Source organism: Vidua chalybeata, chromosome 1 (assembly GCF_026979565.1).
Source record: "Vidua chalybeata isolate OUT-0048 chromosome 1, bVidCha1 merged haplotype, whole genome shotgun sequence".
Lineage (NCBI taxonomy): Eukaryota > Metazoa > Chordata > Aves > Passeriformes > Viduidae > Vidua > Vidua chalybeata.
Genome location: NC_071530.1, coordinates 17,246,581 through 17,270,954, shown reverse-complemented (window position 1 = coordinate 17,270,954; position 24,374 = coordinate 17,246,581). Strand labels below are relative to the sequence as shown.

Below are 24,374 nucleotides of genomic sequence, written 5' to 3'. Positions count from 1 at the left end.
TTTAGTTAAGCATTTTATTTCAAAATGTTTTGGGAATTGTACAGCTGACAGTTATATGTAACAGCTTTTCTAAGAAGCTACATACTTAGTTGAGTATTTCCTTCTAAATAGTTGACAGTAGCATCTTCTGAGAATTTAAAGAGGCACTTCTTGGAGATGCAGGAACAGAGAAAAAGGAGAAAAGAGGCAGTATCTGAACAACAAGCCTTACACATTTGCAATGTAGACAGTTTTATGCTTCTCAATTGCTGCTATGTCATGCTCCAGTTGTTGCAGCTTTAATTCCAGCTCTTCTTTATGCATCTTCTTGTACATAGTGTCTGTTAGTATTGGAAGACCCTGATATGCATGATTTATTTCCTCCCATTTCTTTTTCAGTGCCTGGTGCCATTACATGAAAAGGAAATATATGAGAAAAAGTAAGAACAATATGTACATAAACTACTTGATTTTTTACTTATGTTACATTTGCTAAGTGTCACTGCAATGTAAAAATAATAGATAAGTACATGAATAATATTATTATTTGGTCTTAATTGGACCAAATTAATTAAATTCTTAAGAGTTATGATACTTGGAACTCCAGCCATATTCAGCAAAATTCAGCAAAGTTTCAGGCCATCTCACCACCAGCTTAATTTTCTGTAATCGAGACTTTGTTCAGACCATGGTCACCAAACTGATTCCAAACTGATTGAACTTCTATAAACTGCTTTGAAAAAATACTAAATAATTGCATTCCCCCTCCAATCTACATTTACAGTAACAACTATGGGCAATTTATTTATCATCTGGACTAAAAACCCTAACTGTCACTGACCCTATCAACAATAATTTCAGTAAAAGAATTACCTTTCTAGATAAAGCAAACCATATCCTCCATATATAAAACCTTGAGATTAAATAAACCTGTTAAATCGACACCAGAGACAACACATTTATCCACCAATATACACTAAAAGAAACCAGACAGTGGTAGGAAAAAAAATGTACATCTTGTCTTTATATCCTTCTTACATTTACCCCAACTATTGCTCTTACTTTCTCTCCTCAAAATCTATAAATTCTATCCACATGTATGTGAGGATTTGGGTGAACTTAATAATCACAACTAACAAGGAACTGAAGCAACAATCAGTAAATAACACGCCTATCGGTGAGAAAACAGTTCTCCAAAATGTTTATGGCTCTCAGTTGTGTCAGCTTAGAGGATATCACAAAGTATCTTCAAAAATAAAGAAGTGAAGTTACTGTCTTGGGAACCAAAGCTTTCAGCTCTTCTCCATAACTAAAACTGGATTCAATTGGCACACTGATTTTATGGCACACTGTAATTTCCAACCTCATGCCCTCCATTATTATTAAACACTTTTCTCACAGTCTGGCTAACTGATGAACATACTGAAGTTAAATTTAGAGGTTTTATTTTTATACATATTTAGCTTTGAAGACTGGTATTTCTATTTCAGAACTCAAGGGCTCTTGTGCTTAAAAACTTGTCTTTTGTTGACTGTATAAATTGATTTACAGAAAAAAAATGAACTCTCCTGCCAACACTAAGAAAAATGTAACCTTTATTATGAACTAATATTTTAACAATTCAAACCAGTGTATTTATTTCATAGCAATTCATGCTTTTTGCATATTCATATTAAGCATCTAAGTGTTGTTCATAAAGGTCATTACAACAATCTTCATATACAAATATCTACATAAGCTTAAAAACTTTACTGCTACATGTGAAACTTAGAGCAACAAGGATATTTATCTACTGTCTTTGCTATCCAAGGCTGTAAAGTACTTTGATAAGGTTCATAGTCTACCAGGCATTGGGCACAGTTTACAAATATATAGGCATAAAAAGAAATCTCATCTTTTCAAAAACTTTCATAGAAGAGTAGTTCTTAGATTCTTTAAATAATTCTTATTTGTGTACATTAGCAACAATTGACTTGGAAATAATTGAAAACAGTGAATTTTAAAACATTAGAGCATACATTCATCAAATTTGCTCTATCCCTACAAAGTGGAGAGATCAAAAGCTAACCATGAATCTATAAAAATCTCCTTCACAGCTCCTCCAACACTGTAATATGCTGACCACTATTCCTACAGCTAGATCACAAACTGAATATCCAACTCTATATATCGAATTCAGTGAGAAATATGTACTGCATTTATCAACATTCTCTTTTATTCTCATAAAACCCCAATCAACGTAAGCACAATGAAGAGTTCAAAAAATGTTGGCACAAATTACTTCCCTTTATTTTTGTCAGGTCATGAGGCTTGATTTTGGTTTCAGGCATCTATTGCCACGTATTCTTTCAAATCAGATTGTGCACATGTGTTCACTAGCAATGTCAATTATTTTAAAGGACAGAAATTCCCATATGTCTACAGCTGAGCACTGGGTAGAAGCCACATACCCTGGGGACACTAATTCCTCCTGACAATATAACTGCATAAGTATACCCATGGAAGTGCAAATGGTTTTGAAACAAAAAATTAAAATAAAATAAAATAAATACTGAGTTAAAAAAATCTGAAAAGTTAAAAAAAAAATTCCAGTGCATTCCTGTATTTGAAAAATATAGGACATAATTTTAATCAAACTAAATGCAGAATGCTGAGCAGCTGAACTCACATGCCTTTTTTTGCCCATATTTTTGCTGCATAATTAACTTGTTGGACCATCAGCTTGTCCCATGCCTTTCCCACCATAAAAACATCTCAATTTTCTTCAAAACAGCATGCTGTTTTGTTCTTTATATTGCTGTCAGTGCAATACCCTCACCTCTCTCCCATACTCCTTCCACTGCTTGTTATATATTCAAAAGACCATTGTGCTGGACATTTCAGACCTTGCCAATTAACCAGTTCATCTTTCAGGCAAGTGAGTTAGACACTGTTTTCTCTCTAGATTTTTTTTGTGGGCATTCTGCATCTTTGAGCTGTCCGTCTATCTATTAATTTGTTTCAGGTGGATGCTAAGATCAAGTTATTAAGGGACAGACTGATATACAGATATCACAGTAATATAAGCTTGGTTTTCATAGGAAATTTGTCTAAAAAGCGGTCAAGAAAAATTCCAGTTCTAGGGTAGGATATACTTTTAAGATATCTTCTTTATGCTCTACTTCTTTTATGGTATTAATTATCTTTAAAAAGTCTTGTGCAATAAAAACTGTATGAAAGACAGTATACAGAACAACTTGACAAAATACAAAATTTTCAGTCATAGTTCTATGACTATATCGCAATTTAATTCTGTTTTCTTTTTTTGCCACATTTTAAAGCAAGTCATTATGCTTTAATCAGTGAGGTCACAATGTGAAGATAGAAACTGCCAATAAAAGGAGCAATATTCTGCATTAGGAAAAAAATTGTATTTCTCCATTAATAAGTGTCACTAAATCCCTATTGGTGATTTTCTGCTCTTTGAAGTTTCACTGAAATTTTAAGTTGTTAGGGTGGATAAGAACCAAACAGAATTTAAAACTATTAAAATTGTAGCTACAGCAGTTCCTTTCAGTTGTATGCAACTGTTCTACAGCTCCATCTAGTGAAAAAGTAGCCAACTAATTCGTTTCACTTAAAAAACAAAAAAAGTATACTTTTATTATTTATATGGACTTACATTACCGTATTTAATCTTTTGGACATGATACTAATTACACTAAATCAAAATATGCACCTTCAGAACATTTGTCCTTTCTTCTTCAGATAGAGCTTTCATGGCTTTCTTCTTGAGTTGCTCCAAAACACTGGCCTGATATTCTTCCTCTTCTCTCTTAATTTCTTCATTTCTCCGTGTCACGTATTTTGGTAAAACACCATAATTCTGTAAGGAGAAGGAAGAAGTTCCTTATATGTGGTCTTAAGAAGGAAAAAAAGAGATATCTGTCATCCATCCATTTGCAAAAATAGCTTGAAATGACAATTTGTGCTACTGAGCACTAAAATCCTAAATCACCATGTTCTTAAATGTGTCAAACATTATTATCTTTTTACCCTGAGAAAAACATATAAACAATTCCCTTCAATTTATTTTCACAACCTTAGAAGACAACAGAATCCATAAACCAAAATGTCTACTTATAAGAACTGATGGCTGAGCAAGGAGTTTGAAACCTGCTCATGACAGTGAGCTTTTAACTTTTTATACCGTGTCAGCTTCTATGATTCTGATTCCTTAGAGAATGTCTTTGAAAGGTCTTCCTGCATCCTGATTTTTGCTGAACATTGCTCTGTCATGGGTTACATGTTTAGATAAGCCAGACTCTTGATAGATCTTATTTTCCTGGGTAGGGGATGAACTGCTTTGTGCACAGAGGAGGTTGTCCTTAAAAGCATGTCAGCTCTCCCAAGGTCTTTGCTTTCCAGAGCTGTCCCACATGGGGTCCTACTTACCAGTTACCCTCAATAAGGTGCTGTTTGCTCTCCTGAGCAGTCAGTACACTACCACCTGGCTCCCTGAACAGGAGGAGGTCTGCAACTGCTACATGGTCTGTGCCACCCAGACTACAACTGATTATCACACCCCTGAGCAATTCTTCCTGGTTTGTAAGTAGCAGAACCAGAAGAGCACGACCATTGATTGGCTCATCCATGATCTATGAAGAAAGAAATTGCTGACATGCTTCAGGAAACTTTTTTGATTGTTTTCATGCCATTGTGTTATCCTTTCAGCAGCTTTCAAGGAGAGTGAAGTCTTCCATAAGAAGCTGCATCATGGTCTGAAGATTTCCTCAAGTTGCTTAAAGAAATTTTCATCCATCTCCTCACCTTATTGGGTGCTCCATAACAAACACACTTTTGACAGTCGCTGGCCTTTACTCTGATTCTGACCCACAGACTCAACCAGCCTGTTGCCAATTTCATAGAAGAACTCCATCTATTTGAACAGCTCAATTCAAAGGGAAAGCCTCCTCTTCTTCCCTGCCTGTCTTTTCTAAGCAGCAAATATTCATTCATCACAGAATTCCATGTCTCCCCATTAAGCACTCCCTGGGTTCCCAATGCAAGACATATGCCATTGCTTTAAACAATCATTCTGCAAATTTTTTGACTGACAGCAAATGAAAGACAAATGAAAACAGAGCAAAGGCAAGGCACAAATCTAGTGCCAGTGATTTCTTTTTGATGAATTCAAGAGGTCTAACACGAACAGCCATGGTATCTATGCAATATTCAAACTAAAACAGGCATTACGAATAGTGTTTCAAATATAATTTAATAAAACCTACCTTTTTTTTAATGTATTTTGGAAAAAGTCCTGAAGGTTCAAGGAGATATTTATCTCCCTGTCTTGTATCAACACAAAAATGTCGAGGCTTTTTAGGCTCTCCCGTTATAACAGCAACTGCATTTTTATTTATAAAATTCTTTTTAATGCGAGTAACTGGGTGGTATGTCCTGGGTGGCACTGATAATGGAAGCAATTTTTTACCATCCTCTTCTTTTTTTTCTGTGAAAAGAGCATGTAAACATTCTCAGCAATAAATTTGAAGAGATTTGCAATTTCATATTATTACACTTTTCAAAAGGGAAAGTGTACAGAATTACATAAAAATAGAACACAACAGTATCTACAATGGAAGAACTGCCTGTCAATGAACTGTGAGGTATGTTTGTTTGGCCTAATAGAAGTTTCATAACCTAGGAAATACTATGGTGTTTCAGATGGGTTTTCCTTATTTGTCACTCATTTTCTCTTAACTGCAGTAGTACAGGACTTTTTTCAAATGTAATTATAACTACTTTTAGTAGAGGTGCTTGTTGTCAGAGCCCTTGGGCAATAATGGTCCTGTTCAGTCTTATCTGGGGCATCCACCCCGCTTCCTTGGGCTCAGGAACCCCATTTCACCTGTCAATACCTGGATAAGCTATCTCAGCCACATCTGCCCCTAGTCCTGCTCCTGAAGAGCGATATGGAATCAGTGGAGGGACCTGGCCTGTAACCTGATTTTGCCTAATGGTCAGTGGGACACTGACAGGACAGACTTTCCTCACCACCCCACTCTGCTGGCCTGCCTGACATGGTGGGACTGCACTCTCTTGGTGAGGTCTTTGCCCAGACTGCATTGTGGTTGCCCTCAATGTCTGACTCATCTCTCCTTAGGGAATAGCCCTGCTCTTGCTGCTCCATAATCATTGTAAACAACTTCTCATAATCCTTTCTCTAGAGAATATAGAATCTCTTCCATTTTAGTGTAATCTTTTCTCCAAGGTACCAACAGAAATTCAGTAGTATCCTGAGTAGTCTCACTTATAGTAAGCAATTAATAATAATTATTTCCCATCATATTTCCCACTAGACATAACTCTAATTCATTATCATTACCAGAAATAATGATTTGATCCACGTTGTCTGAGTTCATGTTCTTCTTTGGCAGTAAATAAGTGTAATGTCACAAGTGACAAAGCTCATTCCTACAACAGCCAGGTCCTGATACTGACCCCACAACAATACTGATACTGATTCCAAAAACAATAGGGGTCCTGACACTGACCCCACAAACCAGTACTTCTGTTTTTACAACCTGATAGCTGGCCATAACGTAGTACTGTAGGACATGAAGATGTAACTCTCTGCTCTAAAATATACATTACACTGCATATATTTTCTGTCTACACTTACTTGGTGCTAGCTTGGGCTCCTTGGAACGTTTCTGCAGAAAATCATTTGGAGATGGCACTGCAACTTTTGCTGGCCCCATAGTTTTCCACTGAGATTTATTTTTCTCTGCTTCATGTTTCACAAGTTCTCTAAGTTTGGATATATACCTTAGAGGTTAAAAAATATCCATAAAGAAGTTAAGGGTCAGAAAAATATTCAAAATAGTTCTTCAAAGAATACACTTTTTTGTAGTAGCTCATGGCAAAAGCCTAATCTCTTTTGTTTTGTACTCTCTCCCAAATAAAGACCGTCATTCACACAGCCTCCATGCTAAGGCTAAACCTAGTAGTGCATTGACAAATGAGCTTTCTGGTTCTGAAGTTAGCTTGCTTCTTTCTTCTGCTCTTGTGCCTCTGAGGTCACGATTATCAGACTTGGGGAAATAAATACCAAATATATATGCTGAACACAGATATTCTGAAATCCAACAAAACCTAAATTTTGGAAATAAACTTGAGTATTGCTTGCATGAATTCCTTATGGTACATGGTGTGATTCTTGGGGTGTCCTGTGCAAGGCCAGGAGTGGGACTCAAAGATCCTGACGGCCCCCTTCCAACTCAGCATTATCTATGATTCTATGATTTATGCTCGAGAAAAGATGTCAAATGTAGTCAAGAATTGTACAGGATGTCCTTGATCATCAGTTTTTCTTATTACTGTCCATTGTATCACTGCCTCAATGTTCCAGTTGAACCATCTGTTACAGACTCTTATGAGAGATGAGATGGGTGACTGCTCTGAAATAGCACAGCACACTGCAGATTCCTTATGTTACACAGACAGGAGCTGTGATCCTGAACAATGGTAGTCAGTGGTGGGTTTGGCACTGAAGCAGCTGATGTGAAAATCAGTAAGGGCTCAGACATGAAAAGCTGTATGAACATGGTACGCACACACTGCTGTTTTGGTCTAATGTTGCATATGGCACAATAACTTCTGCTTTAATCAAAATCTCCAAAAGAAGCCAAATGCTGATCATTAGCTGATTGGCAACATCTTGCCTCTATCTGAAGGGTTGAGCTGTCACAGATGTCTGCCTGAGGAAGCAGAACTCCCTGCTCCTGAAACGAAGGCTCCTTCACTGTATTTTATAATCTGCCCATCTTTAGAAAACATGTCATATTAATTTATGGTAGACAAAAGCTTATGAAAAACTCTGCTTCTTTTACAGAAAAAAACGTGCTTATGTTTTCAAATAAAGATAAAAAAGAAGAACAAAAAATATTACATATAGTGCAACCCATTCTATGGAAATACTGAAATAGGAAGAAAGAAACCATGGAATCCTGGGCCACTGAATGTGTATGACAGTAGCAACACTGATAAAAGCTCTTGCCTGTGAGCTGCAAATAAATCCAATAAGTCCAATAAATGTATTTGTACTTGATCCTAACATTAGAACATGTCAGAGGACTTCCTTAAAACTGTGGATTTATTTTGTCTTTTGGAGATTTGGTCTCCAAAATCAGAGAGAGGATTATCTGCATAAGATCATATATACTTCCTGAAATACTTCTAATTATAAGGAACGAGGTTTTATTTTTTTTTCTGTTAAATTCATGGCAAACAGCAATAGACATTGCACAAACTCACCAAACTGATAAATAATAGTATTCCTCACCATTTTCTAGAAGTGGCATCATGAGCACATGGGAGAGAAAGGCACTGGGTTTATGCAAATTTTGACCTAGTGGGGTTCACAGTCTTGGAATGAGAAAATGTTTGAGAAGACACTGAGTTTCTTACATACTGGCATGAGGTGAAGACATCATTTGTAGACAGCTATAGAGATTCCTTTGGACAAATAATGGGGGATCTGTTATCTTTTCAGTGACTTTCCAGACCAAGAAAGTGGCTCAATATCACAGGGTTAGAGAGGGTTGCAAGGAAGAAAACATGGTTATGACCAACATCAGAATCTAATCTGTTCATCATTTAGCAAGGGAAAAAGAGACAATACATCTGTAAGAAGACCGAAGATGACACCTATTCCTTAGGTGTCAACTTGGGATATCAAAATTGGGGAAAATGAGGATGTTTGCTGTGGTTTCATGAGCAGTACCAGTCAATTGAGAGTGAAATATATATGATTTCATTTGGAAAAAAAAAAAAACATACAACAAAGTAGATTTTGTATGCATTAGTTAAAACTGGTCAAATCACGCTGTTAAATAGGTTCAATAATCCTGTTACCACCTGAATATTTGTCACATTGTGAACCTAAGCTGCAAGTGTGGTGACAACAGAAGTCAACGAGATCAGAAGGGGATTTAGTCAGATTACATCTAAGCCAAGGAATCCATTGCCTAAACTGAACCTAATGGTCATGGAGTATCCAAATCTCTGAATGGTACTAAGTCAGGAATGGATTTAGTGTGCACGCCTCACCATATTGTCCTTTCACCTTCCTCTGTCTTCAAAAGTATCTGTCCAAAACTATATCCATTCACAATGAAAACAAACAAAACTTAAAGATCTTTTTTTACATGGGAAAGACTCAGAACTAAGAATCTCACAAGTCTGAATCCTTTTACCTGAAACGGGATAACTATCTTTGTTCTAATGAGTGTCACTGATACATCTACTTGTTTTAAAGCTATTGAGTTACGACCTACCCTTTCATTAAAGATGCTAAGTGTAATAGCCTTTTATACAAATAGGGACTTGAAAAAAACAACACGTCTGCATAACTCTTGGCAAAAGGCCTTTTCTTATATTTTTAAGGCAAGAGGTAAGAAAGGGAAACAAAAGAAACAATGTCAGAGGATACACCTGAAACATGGAAAGTATGGAAACTGGAAAGCCCACCTTTTCAGTTGCTCACTGAGCTGTTCTAAGTGCAAATAACAAAGATGTCATGTAATTCCTGTGCACAGAAGTGCTTTGTAAATTATTAACAAGATATCACTGAAGACACCAAATTTAATCATCACTTCTTGGAGCAGATTGTAAACCCTCAGATCACAGAATCACAGAATCAATTAGGCTGAACAAAACTTCCGAATTATCAAGTCCAACACCATCTTGTCAACTAGACTGAGCACCGCATCCAGTATTTCCTTAAACACCTCCAGGGGCAGGAATTCCACCACCTTCCCAGGCAGGCCACTCCAGTACCTAATCAGCCATTCTTGTGAAGAATCTCTTCCTAATGTCCAATCTAAACCTGCCCTGGTACAGCTGTGGCCACGTCCTCTTGTCCAGTCGTTAACTGCCTAGGAAAAAAGACCAATCCCCACCTGGCTGCACCCTCCTTTCAGGCAGTTGTAGAGAGCAATAAAATCACCCCTGAGGCTCCTCTTCTCCAGGCTAAACTCCTCCAGCTCCCTCAGCTGCTCCTCATCGTACTTGTGCCCCAGACCCTTCAACAGGTTCGCTGCCCTTCTCTGGACTCACTCCAGCACCTCAATGTCCTTCCTGATGTTAGTGACTCGTTAGGAGGAGGAGTAACTATGCAGAAACTAGTTTCTTAGGGGGGTCTTAAAACCCGTTACCCGTTACCCGTTAGATGCAATGCCTTGCCAGAACCAGCCACCCTTGCCTGCAAGCAGCTCCGTCACTCCCACATACCCGTCAGCTTTGCCGGGCTGCTTCGGCCGGGGCGGGGGGTCACAGGCGCCCTCCTGGGCACTCTGCGTGGCCATGCTGCCGCCGCGAGAGTCCGGGCACAGGGAAGCGCTCGCCTGCTCGTGGGGCTCTGGACGCGGGGTACCCACGCCGCTGGGGGGTTCGGACCGGGGAAGCGCCGCCTGGCCGAGGGGCTCGGGGCGGGGCCGGCGGCTGTTGTCAGTTACCGGGGAAACCGCCCGGGGAACGGCGCCATGAGGGGCGGGGCCTCCGCTGCCACCTGCTCCAGCGTCAGGCGCGGAACGGCCGCGCAGGCGCAGCTGCCGCCGGTATCGCGCGGCGCGGAGGAAGGCGGGGCGCGTTGGACTGCGCGTGCGCGGTACCTGTTGCAGCGGCCCCCGCCCCCGCCGGTACGTGCGCGCGCCGCGCTGAGGGCGCCGGGGGGCGGGGGTGGAAGCCAGCCGGGACCAGGGGGACGGAACGGAACGGAACGGAACGGGACAGGGCAGGGCAGGGCAGGGCAGGGCAGGGCAGGGCGAGCGGACGTGGCAGCCCGCAGCCCGGGGCACTACTGGCCGGCTGGGTGCGGTCCGTCCGGCTCCCGCCCTCCTCCCATCCGCACTTTGACTCCTTCAGGGAGCCGCTGCCGAAGCTTGGTGCGGGGGCTGGTCTCGTGTCTGTCCAAGTAACAAGGCCCACTTTTCACTAGAGCGCCTGTCACCGGCAGTGGTTAACGTTGTGGGTCGCGGCTAAAGATACATAGGTGCTGTCCATGTCGAGCTGAATAGCCAAAGCAAAATGTTACTGGAGGTATGGGTGTAAGCTCTGCTGCAACAACCCCACCCTTTTGGCGTGAAGTTTGTATCTAAAGTGGGGTGGGTGGATCATTTGACTGTTTCTACTGTTGAAGTTTTGCCAGTGGACAAAAAATAATTTCAAAGAAACGGGTTGTTTTCAGTGTTTGCGGCCTTCTATGTACATGTACTTTATGTGGGTGAGTGCAAAACTCAAGTTGATTTTAAACAATACCTAAATTCATAAGGCAGCCCAGATGTTGCACCCATTATCTAAGTAATGCACACCAACTGACTGCAGCTCCAAGTTAACCTATAGTGGAGCAGGACATGGCAGGCAGGACTCTGTGCGTGGTGCGGTTTTCACTGCCTTCGTTCACACACACAATGCTTGAAGTGATTCTTACGTTCAAGAAATAAAATATACTAAAATATACTGGTTTGGGGTTTATTTACTCCTGAATATAACTTTTTTACGTAATGCAGTTTTAATATGAAGATCTCTTTCTGTCCCTAAAAGGAAAATATACGTATTTATATATGCACTAGAGTGCTTACTATTGCAGTACACTTTTAGAGCAATAGAGCAATAGTGGATATTACAAATACTCTTTGCAGTTTGTTTTTCCTTCTATTAAGGATTTATAAAGGTTTCTAAAACTTTTTGTATTAAAGATTTATAAAACCCTTATATTGCATCTACACAGGATGATCCCCTTATACTTTACAAGGATTGAAGAAAAAAACCTGGATAGCATTATATGCCCATCTTTACTCTGATCTATGCCTTGTAATTACAGTATATCCTCCAGATCACAGCACTTTGTGCAAACACAGAGATTTACTGTTTGCAAGCTCAACTTTGCATAGATGTGAGCAAATGCTCTTCCCCCTGCCCCCCTTGCAGTTTTAAGGAGATTTTGAGAGTCTTTCCCCTTTTGCTCTAAACATCGCAGACAAATCGTGCTCCAATTAGTGCTGATATTGGTGTTTATTTCTCTAAGTAAACAAAGCACAATGTTGGGAGTTTCTTACTTTTTTGGAAACCCATGCTTCTTAGTTACTTTTTTTGTTAGAGAGTCCTCATGATTTCTCTCTGTCTGTCTGTCTCCTCCTCTCTCTATCCCCAAATTACATTCAGTACAATTCCAATAGAGGAGTTCTTCAAAAATGCCTTGCTTGGTTTCCATCCCTTCAGAAGATATTTGAATGCAACTCATCCAGCCTTGCTGTTGCATAAGACTGTGAGTTATCTCTGTATTTAAGTGGGTCTTGCATTTGCTTTTATTTAGAAAGAAAGAATTAAAAAAAACCAAAGTTTTCTTGGGAGGTGGGACAAATGCGTATTTTGTTAACATTTTGATTACAAGCAGGTACTCAAGTTAATTGTTACTTATAAATGTGTAGTTAAAAGCAAGTCTTCTAGATGAAAAATGAATTTTTTTTTCATTCCTATAAGCAATTTTATTTGCAAACAGTATTATAGTGTTAGGCTTGGGTGTCTTTTTTTACCTTGAGGACATGGACTTTTTGAAGTTGGATTTGTCAGTGGAAACAAGCTGGAACTATGCAAGAGAGGGGAATGAGTCTTACTCTGAAAAATACCTAATTGGCACTGATGAGGTTATAGCTGGATTTATATTTGAAGTCTTGTTCTGAATTTTATATCTTTGAGGGCTTTTTCTTAGATATTTGCTGAAGGACTAGTTACTGTTTGTTTTTTTGTTTTCTTTCTGAAGCAATTAAGTGGATTGTCAAGTTGTCGTGGAAAAAAAACCCACAATAACTCATCAGAAGATGTTTCACATCTTTCAATATCAGCCTTTAAGACTAATAACCCAAAACAATCTTTCTAGCATGTGTTTAAAACTGATGCTTTCAAGACCTGTTGCATTTGCACAGATATGGAAGTCATGGTTCTCAAGTCATTCTCTTCTTGGAAAGAAAAATATTATCCTAATGGGACCTCCAGGTGCTGGGAAAACAACGACTGGGAGAATAGTGGGCCAGAAACTGGATTGCCCTGTCATAGACATAGATGATGATGTCCTTGAAACAACCTGGAATATGAGTGTGTCAGAAAAACTGCAGGATGTCGGTTATGAGGAGTTTTTAGAGGAAGAAGGAAAAGCCCTGTTGAACTTCTCAGCATCTGGAAGTGTAATTTCCCTTAGTGGGTCCAATCCAATGCATGCTGCTGGCATGCAGCACATAAAGAAAAATGGAATAGTTGTGTATCTGGATGTGCCCACAACAGTCATTATGAGCAGGCTGAAATCAAAGCAAATGGATCGTATTGTGGGCCTGTCTCCTGGTATTTCTCTCAAAGACGTACTTCAGTTCAGGAAGCAGTTCTACAAAAGATGGTTTGACATCCGTGTTCTTTGTGGACGGGATGTCGCAGCAGAGGTTGTAGCAGAAAAGGTACTTGATGCTGTGAAGAGATACCAAGACTCAGAACTGGAAACTTTCATTTCAACGAGGTCTAGTAGGACTGGAAGAAGTAGAGAAGAAGACTCTCACAAATTGCATTTCAGTGATGTTGTTATTCAGGGCTTAGCCCTTGATGGAGGACTCTTTGTTCCTGAGAGAGGACTTCCAAAATTCACTGCTGAAGAATGGCAAGGTCTGATAGAAGCAACTTACATTGAAAGAGCCCAGGTGATACTAGAAAAATGCATACATCCTGCTGATATTCCTGCTTCTAAGCTGGCAGAAATTATTGAAACTGCTTATGGAGAAAACTTTAGCTGTTCTAAAGTTGCCCCAGTTAGGCATCTGGCAGGCAATCAGTTCCTTCTTGAGTTATTTCATGGACCAACAGCATCATTTAAAGATTTTGCATTACAGTTGATGCCACATTTGTTTGCCTACTGCATTCCCAGAAGCTGCAATTACTTGATTCTGGTAGCTACTTCTGGTGACACAGGGAGTGCTGTTCTGGATGGCTTTAGTCGTCTCCATGACACTGATAAACAGAGAATTGCTCTGGTGAATTTTTTTCCTGAGGATGGAGTAAGCCCAATTCAAAAATCACAAATGATTGGCTGTCAGAAGGAAAATGCTTGGTCAGTGGGTGTCAAATCAGATTTTGATTTTTGCCAGACAGCTATAAAGCAAATCTTTACTAATTCTGATTTTACTGGCTTTCTTGCAGTAGAATATGGAACAGCTTTAGCTGCAGCAAACTCCATAAACTGGGCACGACTGCTTCCTCAGATAACTTATCATGCCTCTGCATACCTTGATCTCGTTCATCAAGGTATTATTTCTTTTGGAAGCCCGGTAGACATTTGCATTCCTACGGGAAACTTTGGCAACATGTTAGCTGCTTTCTATGCTAAAATGATGGGAATTCCCATTAGGAAAAGTATTTGTGCTTCCAATGAAAACAATGTTTTGACTGAATTCATAAGAACAGGTGTTTATGATTTGAGGGGAAGAAAATTAATTTCCAGTTTTTCACCAGCAGTAGATATTTTGAAGTCCTCCAATCTTGAGCGATACTTACACCTGATTGGTAATGAAGATGGACAACTGGTGACACAACTATTTAATCAGCTGGAAAATCAGGGCCACTTCCAGCTGCAGAAAGATCTACTTGGAAAGCTTCAGCAGGATTTAGTGGCTGGCTGGTGCTCTGATGAGGACTGTCTGGCTGCCATTCACTCTGTGTACAATACTACAGGATATATTTTGGATACACACACAGCTGTTGCTAAAGTAGTTGCAGATCGATTACAAGATAGAACTTGTCCAATTATTATTTCATCTACAGCTCATTATTCTAAGTTTGCACCTGCTATCTTGAGGGCCTTGAGGATTGCAGAAATAAATCAGAATCCATTAAGTCAGCTTCATTTGCTGAGTTCTTACAGCGCTCTGCCTCCAATCCACTGGGGCCTATTGGAGACCCTGAAAAAGACAGGAAATGGGGATCACCAGGTCTGTGCTGCTGATATGAGTGCGCTGATGTCCCATATAGAAACCTTAATTCAAAATCATTTTATGAAAGTTTTTTGAGCAACGCATCCGATGTCCACAATTGCAATACGTTCTTAACAAGCTGCATGCTTTACTAAAGCCATCATTCATCAGTTCACAGCATATCTCACAGTTTTATATTCTGTTGTCAAGCTTTCAACAGTGTTTGTAAGTAACATGTGTGAGATTTCTAGTGGCGGTGAAAGGATGTGAATTGAGAGTGTAAAAAACTGGAATACCGCTTTGCAAATCATACACAGTAGAGATGCCAGCACTGCTGGCTTTCCTTGGCGGTGCTGTCTCCTTCACAAGCCTGAAGCATCCTCAACAAAAGGAGACAGATAATGAAGTCTGACCTTTCTGGAACTAATAGCTCTGTTTTTGTTGCAACAATGATGTGAACCTTTGGTCAGTGGGTGTTTAATTAAACTTTAACTCATTTCACTTAGGGCACTGAAACATAATAATATAATGGTGTTCATATGTTACTAATGAGGGTTGTTTTCACTACAAAGATTAAAATACCCTTGTATTGTTAATCCTTGAACCATTGAATTTTGTGATATATTACCTTCTTGTATAATGTTTTTTATGTATTGTGTTGCCAGTGTCTTAAGTAAAAAAATCTAGTCATTTTAACACAGTTTTTTTTCCAAATATTTTCCTGTGTCAAATAGAATACCTATTTCAATATTTTCAATATATTGAGGTGTGGCTCTTCCTCCAGTGTCTTGTAGTCTCTTTCTTAGATGGTTTTTATTTGAACTTTCAACTTTAGAATCCTTTTTTAGTACTATAGAAGAATCTGACAGTGGTACTGGACTTCACCATTTATTTACCTATATTTTTTGTTTTATCTTTGAGATAGTACAGCTTTTCTTGTTCTAATTACTTATGTTTTCATATTTTGCTTAAGTTAATTTCCTTGATGTTATATTCTATTCATACTTTGCATGAATTAATGTAAGAAAGAAGCTTCCCAAATTACTTGGCATCTCATCAAGGAAACTGAAGGATGAATTCCAGAGTGATAGCATCAGAAGTGTTCATTATGTAACCCAAAATACATCTGTGTGGTTTTGCTAATGACAGGCTCTTTGGTGTTTTTTTTTTTTTTTTCCTGAAGAAAAATTAGACTGGATTGTCCTAGGAGATCATGTGGTTATGGACAAATGTATTCTGCTAATTGAAGACTATGTTTTGCAAGGACATAAACTACATTTCATACTATGAGAAATGGTAAAATGATGTATTGAAAGGTTTGAATGGCATGCAGTTAAAGAGCTAAGAGTCTTAAGATGTAAGGACATATAGCTATGGGAAGTTGTGTTTCCCACTAAGATTCAAATAATCTGGTAATTTATAACATTTTTTTGCCTCTTCAATAGGCAACATTTCCTACATGTCAAGATTCACTTGAGGCTTTGAACTGTTGTTATATCCAACAGTTTCCTCTGTGTGCCTGCTTGTACTTTTTGCCGTACTAGAAGTGAACAAGTCACCACCTAGCAAACCATCTAGCAAACTCTTTTAAAGAATTGTAATTTCTTCCAGCATAAGGTAAAAGTCCCAAGCACCATGTGCCTTTGCCACAGTGAATATGTATACAGCATCATTACGTGTAGCTGCGAACATGGGTTTGACACACTAGCTTTCTAGATTCCCCCATTCTTAGATACTTTTTTAGGACCTTTCTAGTTCTTTGCTCAAACCTTATTCACTATTTCTGCAGTAACTTTGAAAAATAACTTTTTGTTTTTATGGAAATGTGAACAGACCAGGTTGGAAGTGACCTGAAAACATCATCTGTGCCAACCTTTTGTGACAAGTAGAGCCTAGATGAGATTATCTAGCACCCTCTATGGTGTGTTTTAAAAACTTCCAGCAATGGAGACCCTTCCATATCCTTGGGGATATTGTTCCAGTGACTGAGTGTTCTCACTGTAAAAATTTCTTTCTTATACCAAAATGAGCATTCTCCTGGTGCAACTTCCCCCTCGTCATCTCCATATGGCTCCTTGTGAAGCGAGAGCCTCCAATCTCTTCCTAACCACCACTGAAGTATTGGACAACTGTGCTGAAGTGCCCACTAAACCTCCTGTAGTATGAAAAGATCTAACTCATTCAGCATCCTCACAGGGCAGGGGAATTTTCATCATTTTCCTAATACGACCTGGGAAAGACCATGATTATGTAATTTTTTAAAAATTTAAGTCCTGTAAGAAAAAGTTGCATAAGCATATTGCCAAGAAAGAAGCACTGCTTGTATCAGTGATAAGTGAGCATCCACCTTGTATTTCTATATGTTTCAATCTGATTCTTCCAGTAATTCTAAGTGGAAAAAATGTAATGCTTTCTCTGGACGTGCAAAACCAGAATTCTAAATCTTGAAAATAAAAACCCAAAACCAAACAAACCAAGCTGCCTGGATTGAATTACTGGGACAGGGTTTGGTTTCAGCATAAGGATTCAGTGGAAATCCTGCAGTACTTGGTTCCATGGGGCTTAATGCCGTTTACATCACAGGGCAGTTTGTCACACACTGTTACAATACTTTATAGAAACATCTTCAAAGAAGAGCTAGTTTTTGTAGAAAGTACCTGAAAGGGAAGAGCTGAGATTCTAAACAAGATAAAACTAGAAGCCAACATCCTACCCTGAGATAACTCAGTGTTAGATAAACTGGTCAGAACTAAACTAGCAGGGGATTTATTTTGGCATGACTAAATTATTTTATAGTTCGTGGCAGTAACCCAAGCATGGTTTGTATTTCTAGTTGCTGCTTTCCTATCAGATGAGCCATTATAGGAGTTGATATAAACTAAATAAGCAAAAAAATGAGCACTTCTACTTAAGTAAGGGCTTTTAATGTGGACTTACAGTGTCTAAGGGCAGTGATTAATGAGCACATACAATATTAATACATTTCTCAGAATGTCTAAAGGCTTTTACAATATAATATTTACTAATTTTCAAAAACAATTAATTTTTGGACTTTCTTAACTTCAGTAAACTATTTTCCTGCAATACATCTGCTTGTGGATCCTAGTAATGAACATTTTAAAATGCTGCAGTAGTGTTGTGTTCCGGGATGTACACAGTATTTGTGAACTGGTGCTAATGCTGTGTTCTGGTAGCTGTGGTGTACAATCTTCTGTCCTGCAGGGCCTGTAGCAAAGGAAGGGAAAAAAATTTCCAGCATGCTCATAATAGCTAGCTGTGGGTACATAGGATAGTGAAGGAAGCAATCCTCCTTTCTTCCTAGCCCAGATTTTCTTAGTGTCAGCAATATACTGTGGTTCAGCAAATCTTGTGCTACTGTTATGGTCCTTTCTTTCCCCACTGTCAGTATTATGAAAGATTCAAAAGGCATTAAAGACTGGGCATAAGTGCCCTTTTTTTGGTTTTGTGTGTTCAGTGTGCAGACACTATGCACACTGAATGCTGTCATACATTATTTTCTATTAACTTCTTAAAGGCAAAGTAGTGTGCCAGTGGTACAGAAAAGCAAATCTATATTGTGCTGGTTAGCAGTATTTAAGCCATTTAGGTTTGCTGTATACACAGTTTGCTCCTATTTGTCTAGCAGGATGTTGCAGTATCAATCAATAAAATCCAGGTTGACAGAGAGTGTGAGCATGCAGATCTACACATTTCCACTCCCTTTGTTGACCCAGAGTAACAGCATTGCTTTAGTTAAGCTGTTATTCTTCTGTATAGATAAACCTTTGCTGAACATTTCCTACTACATGAAAAACCTCAGGGACAAATTTAGCAAATGTAAGGAGAAATGCAAGATCTATATTTACACTTTTTATTATAAGAATATTTATGTGGAAAATACTTTGTTTTGTTTACAGATGTACCAGGTGCTCATTACTTGCCTTTAGTCACAGCCCTTCTCAGGGAGAAGACATGAGGTAAAGGATGAATAGAACATCAGAAGATAATTCTGTTTTCTTAGTATTTTATGATATAAAAAGAATTGCTGTTTACAGTTTTGAGGTGATGAAATATTTTATCTGATGGAACTCTACAGGGAAGATTCTTGTTGTTCAAAAGGTCAGCTTTGCTTTCAAGGACATCAAGAACAGATATTGCTATTAAGTATATCATATTTGGCAAACCTGGAATACACATTACTCATTTGTATCCGCTGTATTTTTTCCTAAATAAACACTGCAGGATTTATATAGCACTATAGCACTTTCTTTGCAAATATGTTTGTAAATTCTTACCAATCTGTTATAAAGAAAATCTACTAAAAGAAGTGGTTTCAGAGTTTCAGTGGTTTCAGAGTCAGTTAAGATATTCTTAAGTCTTGAAAAATGCGTTGCATCCTGTGTTTCCTTGAAAGTTAGGGGTATAGTTAGTGATAATATAGTCATTCACTTTGCCAAAACTAAGATTTATTGAGATAATGTGCATCATTCTGGAAGGAAGTATGTATAAAAAAGAAAACACGGATCAAAAATAGCAAATGTCTAAACACTCTGTTTACATTGCACCACATATTTGTCCAGTGCTACATGGAAAGCCTGTATTCTGAGGATTAGTATGGAAAAGGAAATCTCTGATAGTTTAATGTATTTTATTCATGTTTAGTTCAGTGGAGAGATGAGCTAGTTGTCTGTTAGCTGATGTGGAGCAACTTTGGTACACTTCTAATATCATTTCAGGATCCTGGGCTTAAAAATTACTTGAATGGTTGAAACCGCAATGAGCAGTTGATGTCAGTGAATTAATGTGAATGGGCCATTGATTCTGAACATGTATTAGCAGCTTAAGGAGGATTTAAACGTCACTGTGTTTTTTCATAGCAGTTACAAATGTGCTCAGCTTGCCTATCAGACCTGGGAAGCTGTTGCTTGAGATTTTTTCAGGATGTAGCAATCTAAAGACAACTGTCTTGGTCTTGCTCTCCAACTTAGCTAAAACTTTCAGAGATCTCTCAGTGTGGACCAAGATCTAAGCTGTTTGCTCATTTTACTTGAGAAGACTTTATTTCCTATTAAGTGTTTAAGATGCTGTCTGGTCTCCTTCTTGGCAGTATAGGAAAATTATTCAGTAGAATTAAGATAACACCCAATTGACATGCTTGTGTATGATATTATAAAATTTAACCAATGGGAGCATCCACAGTGTTTTCCTTGCAAAACATAGGAACATATATTTCATAAAAAGTGTATCTCAAGTTTCATAAAATCAGTTACATAGCACAGGGATTGTTACTCTAGCATTTTACTTAGATATTTTGTCACTGGTATTTGGAATAGACTTAGATTTTTAAATATTTTCTTTTTTTTAAAGAGTTATTGTTATAGAAACATGGAGGGTATCACCCCCAGATTTAAAATTCATCATGACAATAATCGAGTCAAACTTGAAAGAACTCAAAATGCAAATTGGAAAGGAAAGACTGAACAGTTTTGTTATGTGAGTTCACACAGGATTTGGCTCTTAACCATGAGTTTATTAAGAACATAGGAGGAAATAAACTAATGACTGTTCAAATCTACAGATGCCACAAAACTTAAATACTAAGGAGCCACTTAATTAGAGCAAGATTAATTGCTTGGTAGGAGCTGTAAACAATTTGCATTTCACTCTGGCCTAAAGTAGACCTGTGTTTTTAGGAGGATAGAGGTTTGAACATACTTAGCAAGTTGAGCTGTTCCACCTAGTAGAGAAAGAGTGATCCAGCAAGTCTAAGCAGAAGGGCATGTTACAAAAAGAGATAAAGGTATATAACAGAACAGTGAAGGCATCCCTAGACTGGACATATTAGATGATTTCCTGAAAAGATGTGATTTGATAGAAAGAGGGCTAATTCAGACAAGTCAGACCCGTGTTACACAAGAGGTCAAACCAAACAATCACAAGTCGTGTTTGGCTGCCCCAGGAGTAACTTGCCTTTAACAAAAGCATGAACAGCATTTCACAGAGGTTTGAGAGATAGAGATTATGAACTAATTTCAGTTCTGCTGTGTTGTGATCAGTACACAGAGCAAAATAGGCTACTCGATATGTTTAGCCCTGTTCTTTCTGTCTCCAGAGAATTGCAAATGGGCTACTAATGCATACCCTGACTTGAGTCATGGCTGTTAGGATATGGCTCATTAGTTTTAAATTTCATTATACAATATGCCTTATGATGGTTTGGGCTATATATACTTTCATTATGAAAATGAGGTGAACAGCGCAGGAGGAAAGTGTCTGTGTAAATGTCAGCTTTATTGAATGTAGCTAATTATTATTTATTTTCTCAAGCTTTTAAAAGTTGGAGATCTTTTGAAATTTATTAGATGCTTTTGGGCCCTTTTTTTCTCAGCTTTTACAAACAACTTGCAATCCAATGGCTATTTTCAATTCATTTTCAGCTCATAATAAAACTTATATGACAAATGGAAAAATCCAATGGTTCCTTTTTATAGTTAAACTTGAATTTTTATATACCAATTAAAGCTTAGAGAAGGTAAAGTAGGTTCTGCTCTAGCAACATATTTTGATTTAAATGTATTTTTTCATTAAATTTTAAACTAATTCACTAAATTATATATAAATAGAGCAGGCATTTAGTGGACTTGTTTTCTAAGTATCTGTGGCAATGTGATTCTGTTTAAAATGCTAATAAATGCATCCCATCTCCTAATGAAACCAGTGTCCCCTGCATAATTAATTAGCATTTTATACAGATGAGCCATATTCACAGTATTTTTCTACCAGAAAGGTTAATAAAAGAATTCGATGTAGTTTTGAAACACCACAAGAGTGACTTATTTCTGCAAAACCAGTTTTTTACAAGTAAAAATTTTAGTGAAATTTACCTGGAATTGTTGTTCCATACAGCTTTTATCCACAAGGTGGCATTCCTAACAGGAGTTTGATAGACATGGTCACTTGCAGTTTTTGAAGAGCTCTAAGTGAGAGGCAGTCATTAGCATTTGTAATATTATATGAGCTTTTTATTTTTCATTTTTATAAAGTGTAATTAAGAATAATTTAAGAAACCTTAATGTTAATTAGATTAATACTCATTGATGTGTGGAGTATCCAGAAATAGGAGATGATTCCAGGTTACAAAACAGCACATTCATTCATGGCATTATATGCTACTAGAGACTTTTCAACTGTAAAGCTAGAATCAATTTTGCTTTAGTGAAAGAGTCTAAAGTAATAGTTTAAAAATTCTTTATATCAAGAGCACAAATAATACCATGCTCTTGTACGCAAAGCCCAGTGTTTGGTGTCTTGAACAGGATGCAGCATATGGAGCTTGTAGTGACTTCTGGGTTAAGGAATGGCAGATAACAGTGTTCATGGGGAAAATGAACGTGTGAACAATTATGTCTTGCTCTGCAGGGGAGGATTTTTCATAGTTTAATGTTACAATGACCAAGCAACTTATTTTCATATGCCTGTCAGCCAGGTTGATAACTGAGCCAGCGGACAGCTGTGCTTTCCTGCAGGCTTTGTATATTTTCCAGTTTCTTGTAGTCTTTGTATGGTAAATTCAAATACCTTGTTACTCTTTTTCTTTGAATACAAGCATGAAGGGAATGTAATACAACCTGCTAAACCAATACAAGTGCACTAGATTTTATATAGCAGGGAAGTGCATATTATACTTCTCTCCCCCATGGTTAAAGTCCTGATCTTACTTTGCTTTTTTTGCTGATTCTGTAAGATCAGACCGTAGCTGATCATTTATATCTCCATTCTAGCTGGTGCCCTACTTGCATTTTGGTTTGCAAAAAAAAGGCATAACCTAAAGTTTCTGCTGAAACTGTAATCCAATGTAAATTGTGGAATTTTTTCCAAGCCTATTTTGAGTCAACAGAAAGGAATATGAGTTGTTTGGTTTTTGATTTATTGTTTTGTGGTAGCAAAACTTCTGTGGAGTCTTTTCTAATGCGTGTGTACATTTCCTGCTAATCCCTCTGCTCCATGTGCTGACCCCCACTGATGCTTCAGACCTCTGGGTTTGGTTCCTCTCACTTAACACAGCTGAAAGGACAGAGCAGCAGCTGCACCATGGCTGACACTAATGACAGTCTTTGCTGAGTTAGTGGGCACCATTTTGACATTAAGCAGATATTCTTTTTCCTCACATTCTGTTGTACCTCTGTCATCCTCAAAGATGGCTCTGCAAAACAGAGTATGAATTCCTGTTCACTACAAGCAATTGTTAGTCAGAAAACCCCCACTTGATCAAGCTGATAGAACCTACCTGCTGGTTGAATCTGGCAACAAGGACTGTAGAGGCAAACCTGACTCAGTAGTATCTCATGCTGACTGCCAGTAAAATTTGAGGGCCTGAACATCTCACACATGCTGCAAATTTTAAAGAAATGTGGTGAAAATTACTATTTCCAGGATGTGGAAATGGCCAGACAAAAAAAGTTATATGTAATAATTACGAAGTGTTTATGAGGAAGTAAATGATATGTTGTTGTTGCCTTTCAAGTTAAGCTACACACTGAACTTTCTTTATAGTAGTTAGGCATAGCACTAGGTGAGAAAAGGAGGCAACATTCCTGAGAAGAGCAATAAATCTGTCCTGCAGAGGAGGTTTAAATATAGGAAAAACAAATGTACAAAAAAAAAAAAAAAAAAAAAAACACACACAAAAAAAACCCCAAAACAAAACAAAACAAAAAAAAAAAAAAGGAAAGAAACATTCTTTGCTCTGGTGGCTGCCATGTGGAAAGGGCTTATGGTCTGTAGATAGGACTGTACACAGCTATGCAAGGAAACAGGTTAGTCAAGGTAATGGCAGGGTTCAGGGTCCTCAAAAATGCTGTAATGTGTAGGGTGTAATGGACATCACCAGGAGAAATCAGTAGTCTGGAGCATTGCTGATGTTGCTTCTGGGACATCTCATGATTCTGGATCAGATGGATATGTACTCCAGCTCTGAGAAATGGGGAAAAGAAATAATGCTGAATTGTCCTTTTGCCTAAGAGTGTCTCACTTAGATGACAGCGACTGTAAGTTCACATAACCCAGCACTTGCAGGTAACACTGTCAGAAAAAAACAGCTGTACTGACTGCAGACAAATAACAGTCCTGATACTTTATGATGGATCTGCAAATTGCTTTGATAGTATAAAGCACATCAGGGGCTAATTTGACACAGTTTATTGTTTGCAAGAGGTGGATTATAAATGTTTGGAATTGCATCTTATGTAACTGCTGCTGGATAAGCATACCTATGAGTAAGTGTGAACTGGGAAAGGAAAATGTGATACTGGGAACTGTAACCACAAGTATTATCACTTCCCATATGTAACAAACTTATGCCTAGGGCAAGGAAGCACAATTACTGACAGAAGCTATGTTTGC

The 24,374-nt window shown here is 38.2% G+C and overlaps 2 protein-coding genes across 2 annotated transcripts; one reads left to right on the top strand and one right to left on the bottom strand.

Annotated features, from left to right (window-relative positions):
- ENKUR (enkurin, TRPC channel interacting protein) lies at positions 1–10,501 on the bottom strand. Its single transcript, XM_053967366.1, has 5 exons — positions 10,255–10,501; positions 6,644–6,789; positions 5,250–5,470; positions 3,698–3,844; positions 1–381 (listed from the first exon to the last, which is right to left on the bottom strand). The coding sequence occupies exons 1-5, from the start codon at positions 10,326–10,328 to the stop codon at positions 208–210; spliced, it is 762 nt and encodes a 253-aa protein (XP_053823341.1). The 5' UTR covers positions 10,329–10,501; the 3' UTR covers positions 1–207.
- A 4-nt stretch (positions 10,502–10,505) lies between these two features.
- THNSL1 (threonine synthase like 1) lies at positions 10,506–15,750 on the top strand. The gene is given in 3 exon segments (XM_053967391.1): positions 10,506–10,661; positions 12,785–12,814; positions 12,816–15,750. Coding segments are annotated over 3 exon segments (2,439 nt in total). The 3' UTR covers positions 15,069–15,750.
- The last annotated feature ends 8,624 nt before the right edge of the window (positions 15,751–24,374 follow it).

Bases quoted from the DNA above. Each gene is read 5' to 3' on its own strand.
- ENKUR (XM_053967366.1), bottom strand. From the start codon at position 10,328: ATGGCCACGCAGAGTGCCCAGGAGGGCGCCTGTGACCCCCCGCCCCGG. The intron at 5,471-6,643 runs GTAAGTGTAGAC...CTCTTTTCACAG, and splicing joins GGAGCCCAAGCTAGCACCAA to AAAAAAAAGAAGAGGATGGT. The intron at 382-3,697 runs GTGCATATTTTG...TAATGGCACCAG, and splicing joins AAAGGACAAATGTTCTGAAG to GCACTGAAAAAGAAATGGGA.